Source organism: Mercenaria mercenaria, unplaced genomic scaffold (genome assembly GCF_021730395.1).
Source record: "Mercenaria mercenaria strain notata unplaced genomic scaffold, MADL_Memer_1 contig_2258, whole genome shotgun sequence".
NCBI lineage: Eukaryota > Metazoa > Mollusca > Bivalvia > Venerida > Veneridae > Mercenaria > Mercenaria mercenaria.
The window spans coordinates 39,153-56,569 of NW_026460306.1; the positions used below are offsets into that span (position 1 = coordinate 39,153).

General features: G+C 33.7%; 1 protein-coding gene across 2 annotated transcripts in view; it reads right to left on the reverse strand.

Annotated features, from left to right (window-relative positions):
* LOC128552306 (uncharacterized) overlaps positions 1–9,274 on the reverse strand; it is a 38,063-nt gene extending 28,789 nt beyond the window's left edge. The window contains exons 1-2 of one of the 2 annotated variants that reach the window (XM_053533338.1): positions 9,127–9,274; positions 7,949–8,633 (exon numbers count right to left, since the gene is read on the reverse strand). In XM_053533338.1, coding sequence (XP_053389313.1) covers positions 7,949–8,283 — 335 coding nt within the window. In that variant the 5' untranslated portion in view covers positions 8,284–8,633; positions 9,127–9,274. Of the gene's footprint in view, positions 1–7,948; positions 8,710–9,126 lie in introns of those variants that run through there. The other variant, XM_053533339.1, reaches the window with a different exon arrangement.
* Between the last annotated feature and the right edge of the window lie 8,143 nt (positions 9,275–17,417).

Sequence of the window (17,417 nt, forward strand, 5' to 3'; positions counted from 1 at the left end):
CATGATCATTAATTGTTTGTTTTGATAAGGGATTTGACAAGCAGGGCCTTTTCCATCTGTCTCACGGGGCCGAATATCGGCCCTTTCTCAATGCTAATTAGGCTCCATTTTTTACCAATTTGAAGCAAAAAACCTCCCAGTCATAAGAAATAATTCCCAGCTGAAATGAATTTTTGATTTTTCAAATTAATAAAATCACATAAATAATTGGTGGAAAAACCAACACATTACTATTTTTAGAACATGAATGTTACTTCCCCTTATGCAGTTACGCCATTTTCTTCCAATGTTTACCAAATTAATTTGCTAATAAAATCGGACTTATTAAGTTATTTCATTGAAAATTCGATCAAAACACACACTCATTTATTTGATAACATCAATCTACATTATTTTGGTAAGGGTAAATACACATATATGGCCCAAAAACACAACACTTTCCACACCCTTCGTTTTTTGTATCCTGGTTACATAGGATACATTCACCACCATTTCCGACCTAAATTGAGACTGTTTCTACAACTTTATTCTGTTAAGGCTAAAAAAAAAAATATGTGTGGTTCAGGTAACATTGGTAAAAAAATAGGGTAGGTAGGTAGGCTTTTTTTTTTTTTTTTTTTTCCCACTTTGACGCCAGCTGGTACAGACATAGTTGGTCACAATTCTGCGAGATATGCACATGGAAAGCATCTCAACAATATATGCAATTCTAAGTGACATCTCCGACGAGGGACGAGTGAAGAATTGCCTTCATAAAGCGATTCTGGTCGCCGTGAACACATTTTTCCACTGTCATGGCGAGAACACTAGCCGCTGCCATGTTGAAATCGTAATCGATAAGACGTTTGCATTGATTCGTATATTTTCGTACTCAATATTTTTCGTACCAGGTTAAAAACCACAAAAAACTATAAAAAAGTGTTAGGGTCGGCGATGAAAAAATAGGGTCGGTCGGGTTACCTGAACCACACATATTTTTTTTTTTAGTCTAAGTAAGTTTAAAGTTAGAACAAGTGGGAGCTTCTGTAAGACAGCATGCTCGACTTTTCTCAGTGATTAACTCTGAATTAAAACTTTGCCAGTAAAAGGGGTATAATAGTCAATAGCTTTGTATGTAACAGAGATATTGGACATTATATAAAACTTTAACAAAAAAAAAAAGTATGTTAAAAAGTGGCATAACTCTGTCAAAATTCAAATCAAGAGTTATGAGGATTGTTTCTTCTGGTGTAGACTTATGCATCCGCGTGCTTAATTTATGTCGATAAAAAACCTCCAGTTTTGAGACCCCAACTCCAGCTGAAAAATGGCAAACCTCCAGTTTTGGGATTCTGAACTTATCACATGTATGTAAGTGCAGACGAAAACAATAACAATACTAATGGAGGCTAGTAGGTCAGCTGAAAAATATTAAATTTTATGGAAATAATGACTAAGCAAACAACAACAAGGTGTAAAATAAATTGAAAAATCACTTTTCCTTCATACATGTAGGTATTTACCTATTACTTTACCGATCAATGAAAAATATTTCAACAGATATTGAAGTTCTCCCAACCTGCAAAACATTGTGTACACTACGGTAGCGCTTTCATACTGTCGCACTGACCTGTGTACTTTCGCTCGGGGCATTATGGGTAAGAACTATTTTCAACATGGAGTCGTAAACAAGGAAGTGAAAGTATGCTTTGCATTTTTAGTTGAATATTCACCATTGTTGTTTCCAGAGTATGATTAATTCTAGTGTATCCATTCTAGTACCATTTGAAATGATGAATTTAAGTTATCTGCAGTTGTTCAAATCGATTCATACATGAAAAACGGCATCGTTTAGCTTGTTTACCTGCAAAATTATACATGTATTATTTCTGTACAGTTGTTTGTTTGTTTGTTTTGGGTTTAACGCCGTTTTTCAACAGTATTTCAGTCATGTTACGGCGGGCAGTTAACCTAACCAGTGTTTCTGATTTCTGTACCAGTACAAACCTGTTCTCCACAAGTAACTGCAAAATTCCCCACATGAATCGGAGGTGGAGGACTAATCATTTCAGACACAAATATTATTTATCAAATAGTCGCAAAGAACATTAGCCCTGCCCGAGGATTGAACTCTCCGTAGATCTGTGCGCTACCTACTGAGCTGTACATGTACATCATTTCATTAAACAAATGTACAAAATATTGAACGCACCATTTTCAAATTCAGCATAACTATAAATTGAAATAATGTCAGTCATACATTTTATTTTTATTTTTGGCAGGACTAATTTCCAAAGTATCAGTTTGATGTAGTCCAGTAAGGCTAAATGTACAGTCTAGTCAGAAATGGTCCAGACCTAAAAGGCTAAATACCAGACCTAAAAGGCTAATTATACCAGATGCACACTTTGTTTTCTTGTATTGTATTCTTGTTTTGTTAATTGATATTTTTTCCTGAATAAACAGTTGATAATTAGTACGAGTTTATATGATATCGGAATAGTAAAAATCATATTCAATAAAGATTTCTCACGGCTTGCTTCAAAATTGTAAAAAATCTCAGAATTTATTTCTCGGTGAGGACAGTCGGTGACAGGTAGCTCAGTTGGTTAGAGCACCCCAGACATAGAAGTTTATATGTCATGGGGAGGTCTCAGGTTCGAATCCTGACCTGGCACTTGTCCACCTTAGTACCTGCAATTATGTCAATTTACACTTCCAAATTTTAACACATAAATCTTCAATTCTTCATGTACGTACATTTGATCTTATAATATTTTGCATAACACAGCACATTTAGAAAGTGTTTCAAGCATTTTGCCATGGAAAACTTAAGAGATTGATGCTTTAATTTATTGTTATAAATTTTGTTGTTGAGCACAATATCCTATTAACTTTGATATAATCTTACAGTTTAGATACATGAAATGGTAGGTATATACTAATGTAACATTTAGATTTTTTCAACTGAGAAACAGGCATGTCCCATGTTTTATAACTGCAGGTCAAAGAGCTATAAAAATAAATATTTTATACTTCTTTGTGCAGGTCAATAGGTAATACAAACTAGGACATTTTTGTTTTATTTTAATTTAGTAAAAGCTGACTTTAGATGAATACTGCAGACCAAGATACTAGTAACAGTATATTACATTACATATTTGTAAAGGTCACTATACATAATCCTTGCATATTTCTCAATCTGCTGCATGAGCTGTCAGGAAGTTGTAGTGATAGAAATAATGGACTCTTCTGAAACTAAGTCACATTGTTATTTTTGTATCAGAATGAATTATGAATAAAATCCATTTCAGAAGAAAGGGACTTGATTTAACATATTGCTTTGTGTTTTAAATGGTATGGCTGACATAATATTTACTAAAAAATTTGGTTGGAAGATGTAAAAAAGATGGAGAGAATTTTTGGTCAAATATTGGAAATTAAACCTACTTTCTGAGAGAAGAATGAACTAAATATTTTACAACTAGCCTGGGAAATAGAATTTTTGTGTGAAATACTATCAATTTAAAACATTGAACAGAATCTAGAAACATTTTAAACATCTTTTATTGACTGTATATATATACACATTGTTAACATTCTAGTTATTATTTTCATTTAAGTTACGAGTGTATTACCCTTTTACCTTTTACTGATCTGATAACATGTTTTAATGTGTGTACCAGAAATAATACTAATAATCATTAGTAATATTGCATCACTTCTTACATAACTATCTGGTCCATAGTTTGTGTTTTATGACATGTCTAATATTTGAGAATTATAGTTAATATTAATGTCTAAAGTCATGTTATATACCACTTATTGAATGGCTTGTCAGTCAGTATTCATGACTTAGCCTTTTTTTTTTACTATTGACCAGCAAATACTTCCATTAATAATTATATTGTATTGAAGTTGTCTGTGCTTAGGATTTTATATGTTTCCTAAAGTGTATTTGTTTGATATGTTCCCCATGTTTAGTAAGCCTATTAATTAATAAAAAATAGACTGCAAAATAGTGTGTATGAACTTTAATATATGTAAAAATAAAACTGGAATTTACAAAGGTGGTTGTTTTTCACTCATGATAGTGGTGTTGAAAACTGAAATCCTGTCAGTATTACATTGTCCATGATTCATAGTTGTAAACAACAAGTACTTTTTAGCATTTCCAGTTAGCAATAGCAGAGAAATTATACTCTCTTTGGTCTAACTGTCAGTGGTGCACCAAGGGAAGGACTAGACTACCAGAACTGCAATATGTAAACTTAGAGTAAGTGTTTGGTTATTAACACTTTGAACAGAATATGATATACATGTACATGTATATTGACATGGGGTGCCAGCTGGTATATCAGGCCACACAGTATTCCTTCTTGATGACATGACTTAAGCACTCTATTTGTGCATCATTTAAACGTTTAGGACATTGATCTTATGATATCTAAGTCTCCCGATCCAATTATTTAATATACCATAATTGCGCTGCAATACTACAGTATAGGCAAGTGAAAGTAGATTTTCCTTTTTGTCAAAAAATAATTCTATGACACGAATCAGAGAACGATAACGGTTTAAAAAGTTTAAGTAATCACAATGACGCACATTTCTTGTAATAACATGCAAAAAATTAGTAGATTCTGAAAATTTACCATCCTCCGCAGAACTATGTTTTAGTGTATGTACAATTATCCAAAATTGGCTAGTTATCAGTTCCTAGTATAGAGGTTAGACGGAATGTGTGACGTCACGCTCTATGTATAGAATGACCTGCAAAATGTCTTCAACTTGATTGTTTGCTTTACGTTTTTATTAAAACAGAGAACTTAATCGAATGATAAGACTTGTTGGGGTCTTTTGTGATTCAGCAGCTTCTATTGTTTATTTTTGTTTCATGTATTCAGCTGTTTTAGCCTTTTCTGCTTTAAGCAGTAAAAACAGGGTTTGGTCTCTATATTTCACTTGCATAACGGCTTTTTAATTTCACTTTCAGATGTTTTATTGGAAAATACATGTTTAAACTGAATAGAATAAATACTTAAAAAGTTAACTGATATTTTTCTGTTGGGTAAATGCATTACTATCACTGAATTCTATAAATGGCATGGTGTGCGAAACCAGGTACACTTAAATGCAACAAGAGCTGTCTGATGACAGCGCGCTCGACTATTCGAAGAACTGATTGAAGAATGGGGTCAAAATATTTCCACAGATATTCAGACAAAAGAAATAAATAGATTAGACAAACAATGTTCCTGTATTTCTTTGATTTCGATAAGTCTTGCACTAAATGGCAATATATGAGCCAATTTCAAAGTCCAAAAAGGGCCATAATTCAGTCAAAATAGTTATGTACTCTTGCCTACAGATGGAAATCATAATGATAAACAAGTGTTCAAAGTTTAAAAGCCATATGTCAAATAGTTTTGACAAAACATGGACTTGTATGAAAACAGAACCAATTTTTCAAAGTCCAAAAAGGGCCATAATTCAGCCAAAATAGATGACAGAGTTATGTTCTCTTTCCTACAGATAGAGACTATTATACTAAACAAGTGATAAAAGTTTCAAAGCCATATGTCAAACACTTTACAAAAAATATGAACTGATACGAAAAACTTAACCAAGATTTCTAAGTCAAAAGGGGCAATAATTTTGCCAAAATCCTTGATGGAGTTACGTACTCTTGCCTATAACTGGAGATGGTGATGGTAAACAGGTGTTGAAAGTTACGAAGCTTTAGCTCAAAAGACTTTGTCAAAATATGAACTGGTACGAAATATTAACCCAGATTTCTAAGTCAAAAGGGCCATAATTCAGCCAAAATCCTTGATGGAGTTATGTGCTCTTGCCTATAACTGGACATGGTGGTGGTAAACAAGTGTTGAAAATTTAAAGCTTTATCTCAAAAGACTTCGTCTAAATATGAACTGGTACAAAAAACTTAACCAAGATTTCTAAGTCGAAAGGGGCCATAATTTAGCCAAAATCCCTGATGGAGTTATGTACTCTTGCCTATAACTGGCCATGGTGATGGTAAACAAGTGTTGAAAGTTTCAAAGCTTTATCTTAAAAAACTTTGTCAAAATATGAACTGGTACGAAAAACTTAACCATGATTTCTAAGTCAAAAGGGGCCATAATTCAGTCAAAATCCTTGATGGAGTTATCTGCACTTGCCTATAACTGGCCATGATGATGGTAAACAAGTGTTGAAAGTTTCAAAGCTTTATCTTAAAAGACTTTGTCAAAATGTGGACTGGTACGAAAAACTTAACCAAGGTGTGACGCCGACGCCGATGCCGACGCCGTGGTGAGTAGTAGTGATGGGTCGATTAGCGGATATAATCGATTGATGGCTAGAAAAGTCCAACCGATTCCGATAATCGATTATGTTTTCTCAGAGTCGATAGTGGGTACGAATCTACACGGGTATGAACGAAGGTTTCCGAAGGGAAATACGGTGCGTGAGAATTTATGTTTACCTAGAAATATCCGAAATATGGACTACCTGCATATACAACGGATAAAACAGAAGTATGCCGACAATCAAACGTTAGTATTTCGTTTCAGTTATCCAATGAAAATGGATTTAACATCTTACAGTTAGGCACAGCTGATAACATGGCGGCGTCCATAGCGTCAATAAAAGTGGGGCAAAATAAATTAGAGAAACTTTGATAAATTTTCGTATTTTACAACGGTATGCCCGAGGGAATTTATCTGTTGAAACTGGACACTAATGCCGTCAAATTTCCGTGTCCATGATGTAATTTCAATGGAAAGAACTTTGGTGATTTTATGCAGTTGCAGTTGTCATCGAGTTGTCATGATTTTTTTTCTGCCGAAATTCCGTTTACCCAGTACCGCTGACCAGTGTACATAAAAATAATAATTGAAACAGATTAAACTCTGATTTTTATCTGATCATTTTTTTACCAAGCTTCATGACATTGTTATATGCCATAGCAACAAGTAGTTGGAACATGGTGCTACTCAGTAGTGTCAGGCTATGGTAACCATTGTATGAAAATATTTATATTACCGAAAAATAACTGAATTCATTTAATGATTTTCTACAATCACTATTTTTGTCAGCCAGAGAAAGACTGAAATATCTGTACTTCCTTCCTGTATGCTAGATATGTTACAGGTACAGGTATACCAGTCAACTGTCACAAATGACAGCTATGAGTCTATGATACATGTACACCAGATTGCAATTTATTGTTGTTTCCCTGTCTGCAACTAATTAGTCATTACTAAACAAGTTTCTGTTTACCAGGAACCAGCTTTAAAACATCTGATTAATGGTAGTTCTTTATTTTTCAAAAGAGCATATGAATTTTATGTAAAACAGTCACTTTAAAGGCATGACTATCTGAATAAACAGGTATAAAAATAAATAACATTCAACCGATTATTTTTCCGATACATTGCATCGGTTTGCTAACCGATTCCAACCGATAATCGGTTGGAGTTTTCCAACCGATGTCCCATCACTAGTGAGTAGGATAGCTCTACTTATTCTTCGAATAGTCGAGCTAAAAACTGGTCAAAATATGTTATCCGAATCAAGTTCACCAAGAGGTATGACGTCACTGAAGTGGGAAGTGAAAGTAGCGTGTTTTAAACCAAAATAAGTGTATTTATTAAAGCATGTAGAGGTAAATTCAAATCTTATCATTTTTGGCTAAATAGGAAAGTATTCTTAGGAAATGTGTGCGAAACCGGGTACACTGACTCTAAGTGGTGACAATAAGTTATAATTATAATTCAAAGAAAAGCTATATTTTAATAAATTATACCGGGATATAACAAAAACGACGGTGCACTAGACCTCAGGTCTGCTGCACCGGTGACGGTGCAATAGACCTCAGGTCTGCTGCACCGGTGACGGTTCACTAGCCACTGCCAAAAATTAAAGTGTTAACCTGTGAGTTGTAGCTAAATCTAAAACTGTTTACCTGTGATTTATAGCTAAACAAGTGGCACAGACAACCTCATCATGGTTCTTACAGAACATGTCCAACAGTTTGGCTTTATGAATCTGGCATCTCTCTGTTGGACAAGACGGTAAAGATGACTGTAAACCATGTGTACTGAAATCTGATTTATCCAGCAACTTGTGTTCTCTCATTAACGGAAAAGTTTTGTGCGTGTCTGTACATGGTATACAGTAATAGTCCTGACATTCTATACAGTATTTTTCAGCTTGTCGCGTTATATTTTTCCCAGCACATACACAACATTTGGTGTCTATTATCTCATCCGATGCAATGTCACTACCCTTAGCCGCCATTGTTTCTTGTTTATCTTCTCCCCCCTACATAGGGGAACCGAACAGTGTTCGTAGATGATTGGGTTAAATTCCACCACCAGAATCACATTTGACACGAATATTAAGTCCACCATCCGAATCACCACAGTACACGTATCGCGACACACACTTTATACAGCTCAGTTTACGAAAGAAGCACTATTTACTTAAATGAAACTTTTTTCATGAAAGAGTGTTTGGTACGTTGTGGCCCCCGCCCAGCGCCGGCAGACAGAAGGAATAGCCGTGCTCTGTCCAAACCAAATAGTAATCGCCCGAAATGCTTCTCAAGGTCATGATAATCCGCACAACTAGGGGACTTGAGGTATCTCCTAAAAAATTTTTTTTTATAGGCCAACTGTTGATTATAATCAGGTCTAGGAAAGTGGAGTATTTACAGATTATCTGTAAATTTACAGATAATCTATAAATTTACAGATTTTTCAATCTGTAAATTTACAGATCAAGTGTTTGAAAACTGCTAAAATTATATTTAGACACAAAATCGCAGCTTGAAATTAATTGATTTACTTATGGTATGTATAAATAAAGGTCAGTTGTAACTTTCAGTCATTTCTGTTGACTTTGATTTTTCTTAAAATGCCAAAAACTCAAAGTCAACAAAAATGGCTGAAACCCACAAATGACCTTAATTTATGCATGCTGTAAATAAACCAATTAATTCCAAGCTGCGGTTTTGAGGATAAATGTAATTTCATCAGTTTTCATACACACAATCTGTAAATTTACAGATTGAAAAATCTGTAAATTTATAGATTATCTGTAAATTTACAGATAATCTGTAAATACTCCACTTTCCTAGACCTGATAATGGCAAGCTTAGTATTGTCGTCTAGCCCTGTAAAGTCGGTTCCTGTAATCTCTCTCCATTGATGTTCAATGTCACCCGTACTATTATAGTACGCCTAATACCGTCCAATGCGATACATTTCAAAACAAAATGCTCTACTGTTTCTACGGGTCTCCCTTTTAGCTATCCGTGGAAGCTATCGGTGACAAGGTATAAATACACTAAATCATAGAAAATGTGGAAATTACTCCCCTTGATCCATCTTCCGCGTGGAGGTTACTAGGTAAACAGTAACAACAACAACAAAACGTCAAATGGAACCGAATACAACAGATTGCAGCAGTTAAGGCTGCAAAACCAACAGCAGATTCGCTGCCTATAAGACATCCAAAAACTTTGGACACCCAGGTTCGTACAATCATGACAATCCTATTTAAAACCAAGGCAGTGGCCCGGGAGTGGCAAGCCCAGGCCAGGGTCTGGTAGCGGTTGACATTTCCCGCATTGAGTGCACGCACGCATCAGGTCCCAGAAAAGTCACAAATTAGCTATATAGCTAAATCTAGCTATATATAGCTAGAAATAGCTATAAAACCAATAACAATTGTTTAACATATGTGTATATTAAATGTAAAATAATTATTATCCCATTATCCTGTGGTTTATGAGACAGAAGACAATCACAAAGAATGGAGATCTATGCAGTTTTAGTTTCAATACATGTTGCGAATTTTTGCGATTAGTCATAATCTGATTCTAGAGGTACGGATCCGTACTGCTAGACAAGCCTGTTAGGTGTTTTCTAGGGGTACGGACCTCCGTTTTTCTAGAGATTAAGGGTCATTTACATTTCAAATTTTGTTGAAAATGAAATAACAAATAACATTTCACCAGAATTCACCTTAAACTTGGATCTAAATGGTTTACAGATAACAACGTTCATCCGATTTGTTACATTTTCTTTCGGAACGTAAATAACCGAGGAACACCAAATAAATCACGAGGATTCGAACTGGCAGAAAAAAAAGATATAAAGCTTAAACAAAATAATGATTAATATGTTGGGGAAAAAACTGTTTTTAATTGATAATTAACGCTTAATGTATTTATGTTTTTCACACATTTGGTAGCCGTTACGAGATACATGGGGCGTTTTCACAAACAGTTCCTTTTACTTAATGTCGCTTAATTGGTTAATTTAACACTCAGTTCCGTGCCGATTATCATTATTCCTTGTTAAATAACAAAATTAATTGGTGCATATTATTATGCCTAATATTTATTTTTTTTTTTTGCTGAATTTGAAATAGACTTTATTTAAGGGATAGATTCATTCATTAATCTATCTGTTATCAACAGTTTATTTGACAACAAACTCATCGGGACGGAACAGTTTATTCATTTGGAAATCCTCGGTTATTTAGGTTTTGAAAGAGAAGGTAAACAATCAGGTGAACATTGGTATCTGTAAACCAATTAGATCCAAGTTTTAAGTGAAGACTAGTTAAAACTTATCTGTTATTTCATTTTCAACAAAAAATAAGATATAAATAACCCTAAATCTCTAGGAAAAGGAGGTCCGTACCCCTAGAAAACCCCTAACAGGCTTGTCTAGAGGTACGGATCCGTACCTCTAGACACTTCCTTATAAATTTGTCTTATACTACGATGATTATCACAAGTGAAAAATTCAGTGATGATTTATCGCAAAGGAAGTGTCTAGGGGTACGGATCCGTACCTCTAGAATCTAATTCTAGAGGTACGGATCCGTACCTCTAGACAAGACTGTTAGGGGTTTTCTAGGGGTACGGACCTCCGTTTTTATAGAGATTAAGGGTAATTTCAAATTTTGTTGAAAACGAAATAACAAATAACACTTCATCAGAATTCACCTTAAACTTGGATCTAAATGGTTTACAGATTAACAACAGTCATTCGATTTTTTACATTTTCTTTCGGAACGTAAATAACCGAGGAACACCAAATAAATCACGAGGATAAGAACTGGCAGAAAAAAAGGTATAAAGATTAAACAAAATAATATTAAATATGTTGGGGAAAAAACTATTTTTAATTGATAATTAATTCTAACTGTAGTGCATTTATGTTTTTCACACATTTGGTAGCCGTTACAAGATACAAGGGACGTTTTCACAAACAGTTGCATTTACTTAATGTCGCTTAATTGATTATTAAACAATCAGTTCCGTGCCGATTATCATTATACCTTGTTAAATAACAAAATAAATAGGTGCACGTTATTATGCCTAATTTTTTTATTTTCTTTTTTGCTAAATTTCAAATTAAGGGATAGATTAATTCATCAATCTAGCTGTTATCAACAATTTATTTGGCAACAAACTAATCGGCATGGAACAGTGTATTCATTTGGAGTTCCTCGGTTATTTACGTTTTGAAAGAGAAGGTAAACAATCGGGTAAACGCTGGTATCTCTAAACCAATTATTAGATCCAAGTTTTAAGTGAAGACTTGTAAAGTCTTACTTGTTATTTCATTTTCAACAAAATTTAAGATATAAATAACCCAAAATCTCTAGAAAAAGGAGGTCCGTACCCCTAGACACTTCCTATCGCAAAATACTGCAACAGTTATTGAAAATGTGATTACAAAGATCTTGGATTTGTGTTATTGTCTTTCATCTTCTAAACCCTTTGGACGTAATTATGACCATTTTGCATCTTGTTTTCACATATTTTGCATTATTGGTATTGGTACTGGTTTTATAGCTACTTCTAGCTAGATTTAGCTATATAGCTAATTTGTGACTTTCCTGGGACCTGCGCATTGAATGTATGCTATTAAACCTATGTTAAACCTAACCCTAACCTTTAGTCACTATATAGTATGCTCAATACGTGCATACATCCAATAGGGGCGATTTAATGTTGACTGTCCGGTAGCAGGTAGTCCAAATAATAATCAGAAGGTAGAATCGGTCTACCTGAGGTCTCATTAAGTAGACTAAGGATCCGGTAACTTAACGGAATGAAAAAAAAAATACATAAAGGGATGTATTAAATCTGTGACGATGTACTGTATGTGACTAAAAATACTCACATATAGAAGCATGTGTCGTTTAAATTTCACACGGCAATTAATCTGATCAAATACATCCATTATAGAAGCACGCATATGAAGATGTATGTGACCAATGATACTCAATGCAGAAGCATGCATTGATGATATTTCACGTAGCTATCTGTGACGATGTATGTGACGAAAAAATACAGGAGAAGCATGCGTTGTTAACATTTCACATGGCTATATGTGTGGATATATGTGATCAAATATACCCATTATAGAAGCACGCACTGATGATTTTTCACAAAGCTATCTGTGACGATGTATGTGACAAAATATACACATTGAAGAAGCATGCACTGATGATATATCACGTGGCTATCTGTGACAATGTATGTGAACAACTATACTCACTATAGAAACATGCACTGATGATATTTCAGGTAGCTATCTGTGACGATGTATGTGACTAAAAATACTCTCCATAAAAGCATGCGTTGTTTACATTTCACGCGGCTATCTGTGATGATGTATGTGACCAAATATACTCATTCTAGAAGCATGCACTGATATTTCATGCGGCTATCTGTGACTTTATAGAAGTATGCAGTGACAATATTTCACTTAGGTATCTGTAGGATTTGGATGATTACTCAGTTAATCGGATCCGATTCGATTATTAGGTGAAACCGGTTTCAATTTTGCAAAACTGCAAATCGCTCTCAAACAATAAACATCGCATATTGTACTTTATCTTCATAAATTTCTTTGACCAGTAATTAGACCTACAGTATATTTCCGCTAAAACACATAGACTTTAACATAATCAATAGTCTTAGATTTGCTCATGGTATATCTAAAATATAATACACCACAATAATTATGACTTATCAATTAATTATCACACTGCTTCCAAAAGATAAAGTCTGTAAATTCCTAATGAAGTCAGCAGTTGGAAGTACCTTTATAAGGTTGTCAGTAAAGAAAACAGCATTTCAAATATGGCGGTTGATTAACCGGTTCGATTCGATTTCATACAAATGATTAACCGGTTTCAAAATTTTGAAATCGTCCCACCCCTAGGTATCTGTAACGACGTATATATAAATAATAATAAATTAAATATGCTCACTGTAGAATAGACTAGCTCCTAGACTATGATATATCTTTTTACAATTTTATGATTGAATGTAGTGAACTGAGCCAGTCTATATCCTATGTCCAATATCAACATCAGTCTTGTGTGAAAATCTCTAAAATAGACGGGCTTTTGTCTCTGGGTGATTTCAAAAAAAATGAAGACATTAGCATGACAGAAAGCTCAAAATTCAAATTCAGTCTTGGCTCTTAAATTATATGGGCTTGATATCTCCTGACATTGAAGTTTACAAAACTCATTGGGGCGAAATTGTACAAGCACACTGGAATTTTATTTTAACAGTTTTAATTAACTAGTTTTGTGTATTTTGACAACATAAGTATCAAATTTGAACACAGATAGTTTTATAGAAATCATACATATAACTCTTATTTTTTATTGTGTATGATGGTGTACATTGAAAAAAGAAAATTTCATCAAAATTATTGGATAAGACTGCAAAATGTTTTAAAAAAAATTGAATTTCCAGCATTTTAAACCAGCTTTTTTCTGTTCACACATGGAAAAGTTTAAGTGTTTTTTTTAAAAGATCAAAAGACAAGATCTTGCCTCTAAAATACAACATTGGGGTCAGTGAAATAACAATTGATCCTTTTTTTGTTATTCTATATGTATGTTACGTACCAAAATATGTCATACAAAAACAAACATAATTTTTCTCCAAATTTGTTACACTTGCAACACATTAAGGTAATGGATGTTTCCCAAATAAACATGAAATGTATTGGGTTTGTGGACAACAAATGCTTAGCATAATCATGTACATTGTAAATGTTTTAGAAAAGGGGTTTATAAACAATTTATTTTTACAAAATTAACAAAAACATTCGAAAATCAAAGTTGAATATGACAACATGTCAGTTAAGGAATATTACAATCTTTTGTTGTTTCTTGATGAACTGATCCATGTTTAATAATCATTTTTAGCCATTTTATAAATGTTTTGATAGTCTATTTAGTAAATGAGTAAAAGTTAGTACCATATTTAGAAAGGTAGCATCGTGTTACACTTGCAACAAGTTCAAGAAACATAATATGACCAGGACTTGGCCTTTAGGAAGTGTTCAAGAAACTGCTTTCACTTCACTTTCTATTACAAAAAATGAACAGTTGAGAATGCAATTTGCTTGCTGAATATTTATTTTAGATTATTACTATTATGAAAATAAATTCACAGTACGATTACATCTGCTTATTAAAAATGCAATGCTTTTCGTATGACAAAAAAAGTTGATGTCTTGGTATGCCACATAATCTTAGCAAATTTAACAGTGAAGACCCTGATCAGATGGCTCTTTTAGAAGCTATCTGATGTGGGTCTAGTCACTTTTTGCATAATCATCAATATTTGCATGATAAGAAAATTGAAGGGTTTATAGTTTTAATAAAGAACAGTAGAAAATTTTAGAACAAACTGGGTAAAAAATTAACCACATGTAGGTCCATTTAATCTGGACTAACCTGTAGCAGCCATCTTGTCTATAGATAGAAAATCACAATAAATGCTTAACCCTTTTGATGCCTGATAACAAGCTCTTGCCCATTCATGGCCGGGAGCTATGGAAATGGGTTCTCTCCAGTCGTCCGGCATGTGTCTGTGCATCTGTCTTTCCGTGTGTCTGTGCGCATGATGTTAATGCAATATCCCATGAACGGCTAGTTTGAATCTGACCAAACTTAGTGGACCAAACTTAGTGAATAGATTGCTTATAGAGAGAGGAAGGCTGTGATTGCATTTGTGGAAATTTTGTTAAAAGATCAGGGTCGCTGTTGCTAAACAATTTCTGCTGGCCTGTGCACTATTTGTCAATGTTAATTTCCTGAACAGCTTCTTGGATTTTCACCAGACTTTACCAGTGGACCTATATTGACATACTAATCCCTGTGCTGGCCAGTGATTTATCAGTGATGTGAACGCAATATCTCTTGAACGGCTTCTTAGATCTTCACCAGACTTTACCAATGGATCTATATTGAAGATGTCTCGGATGAATTTGCCTACATGGAGAAATTCTGCGCATACAGTACTTATGACCTGTGCTGGCCGCTGATTGGTCAGTGTTGTTAATATTGTATCTCCTGAATGACTGATTGGATTTACAGCTGAGTTTACCAGGAGCTCTATGGAGAAACTCCATGCATATAAGATGTGCTGGCCTGTGATTGGCTGATGTTGCTGTTGGATTTTTACCAGACTGTACCCTTATAGAAATGATATTAATTCATAGTTTTATTATGCCTGCCTGTTGAAAATAAAAAGTTTTTCACAATAACAAGAATTTAAAGGTCTGGTTTGTCACATGCTGTAAGCAAACAGTACAAAGTCTGATAGGACAGCTCTTTCGGGGCTGTCTGATCTGGGTCTGAGCTGTTTGCAAAAGCATCAGTATGTTTTCTTAGCAAGATAAGGATTACATGTTCACAATGTCAACAGTGAACAATGTCTGACACAATTCTGTCAATAAACATTAAGTTTAAACAAGTTTCTTTGAATTTATATTATTTTCTGTGAAGAACAAATACAGCTGTATGTAATAATTTGCAATTATTAATTTTATTGTTGCGAGTGTAACACTTTACCTACATTAAGCATTAACATGATAGTCAAATAAAGTACAGGTATTTGGCTTCCAAAGTTGCTTATTTTGAACAAGTATGCATTGCACTTTTATGCAAAACAATTAAAATTGCTTATTTAAATAAAATATTTGTTTCAGAATTCATAATGTTAATAAATGAAGGGTAAATTCACACATTTTATATAAAATTTAACTCAAAAATAAGTAATTCCATTAACATGAAGCCTCTACAACAATGAGAACGTAACTATTTTTAATTGAATGTACAGCTGTTCCAATGGAGATGTCACAGTTTTGCTTAAATCTGGTTAGAAATGTGTCCAGTTCACATGTCAAAATAGTGTTACACTTGCAACATCACTTATAATGGCATCATTAATCTACATGCTTTGATACATGATAATAAGTGTTGTGCATGATCTATGGTGTTGATGCTCCTGTGATAGATAAAGAAAGGTACATGTTATCTCACATTTGAAAAAAAATCTTGTCATTTTTAATCAAATGTTACACTTGCAACATATTTCAACTGACAATCTTTAATTCACTGTTATTATTGTATGAAAGCACTGATCTTTAAACTTCAGAATACTTTGTGTAGATAAAACCTTAGTCTGTGAAAAGTCATATACTTTTTCATTATCTTTGCTTCACAACAACTAATAAAATACAGTCTATTTTGAAAATGGAGGTTTTTAGTTGTAAAAAAATCCAATGGGTCATGTTACTTCGATGCACAAAATGAATGCATCAGATGTTGGTGTATTAGAGTACTATCCATATTTATATGCCTGAATGTCCAAGGCATCGGCAAAAACAAATATTTTGCATACTCAAATAGCATTTTCTTTACACAGTTACATTTAAAAACTTGTTTTTGTAAAAATGTCCCAAAAAAATGTTACACTTGCAACAAATTTAGCCACATTTCCCTTCGTTAAATTTGATTAACAGCATATATCATCATGAAACTTGCTACACACATTTTGGTCATAGAGACGCATATTACAACATAAAATTTATGTTAAGAATCCTTTTATTTGTCTTTTTAAGTAAGTTTATTTGATTTGCCTCATTTTTTTTGAAATCACCCCTCTATGAAATTGAATTTGTAAAAAAGGGAAAATATAGAAATATAGTTATTATCAGTCTAGTGGCTAGTCTAACTGAGAAATAAGCTCTGATGATATTTAACGTAGCTATTTCTGACGATGTATGTGACTAAAAAAATAGAGAAAAGTGAAAACATACTCTCAATAGAAGCATGTGATGTTTACATTTCACGCAGCTATCTATGATGATATTTTTGATCAAATCTACCCATTAAAGAAGCAGGCACTGATGATATTTCACATGGCTATCTGTGATGATGTATGCTACCAAATAAACTCACTGAAGAAGCATGGTTTAATGATATTTCACGTAGCTATTTGTGACAATGTATGTGACTAAAATAACTTGCAATAGAATCATGCGATATATAAATTTCACGCGGCTATCCGTGACGCAGTTTGTGACCAAATA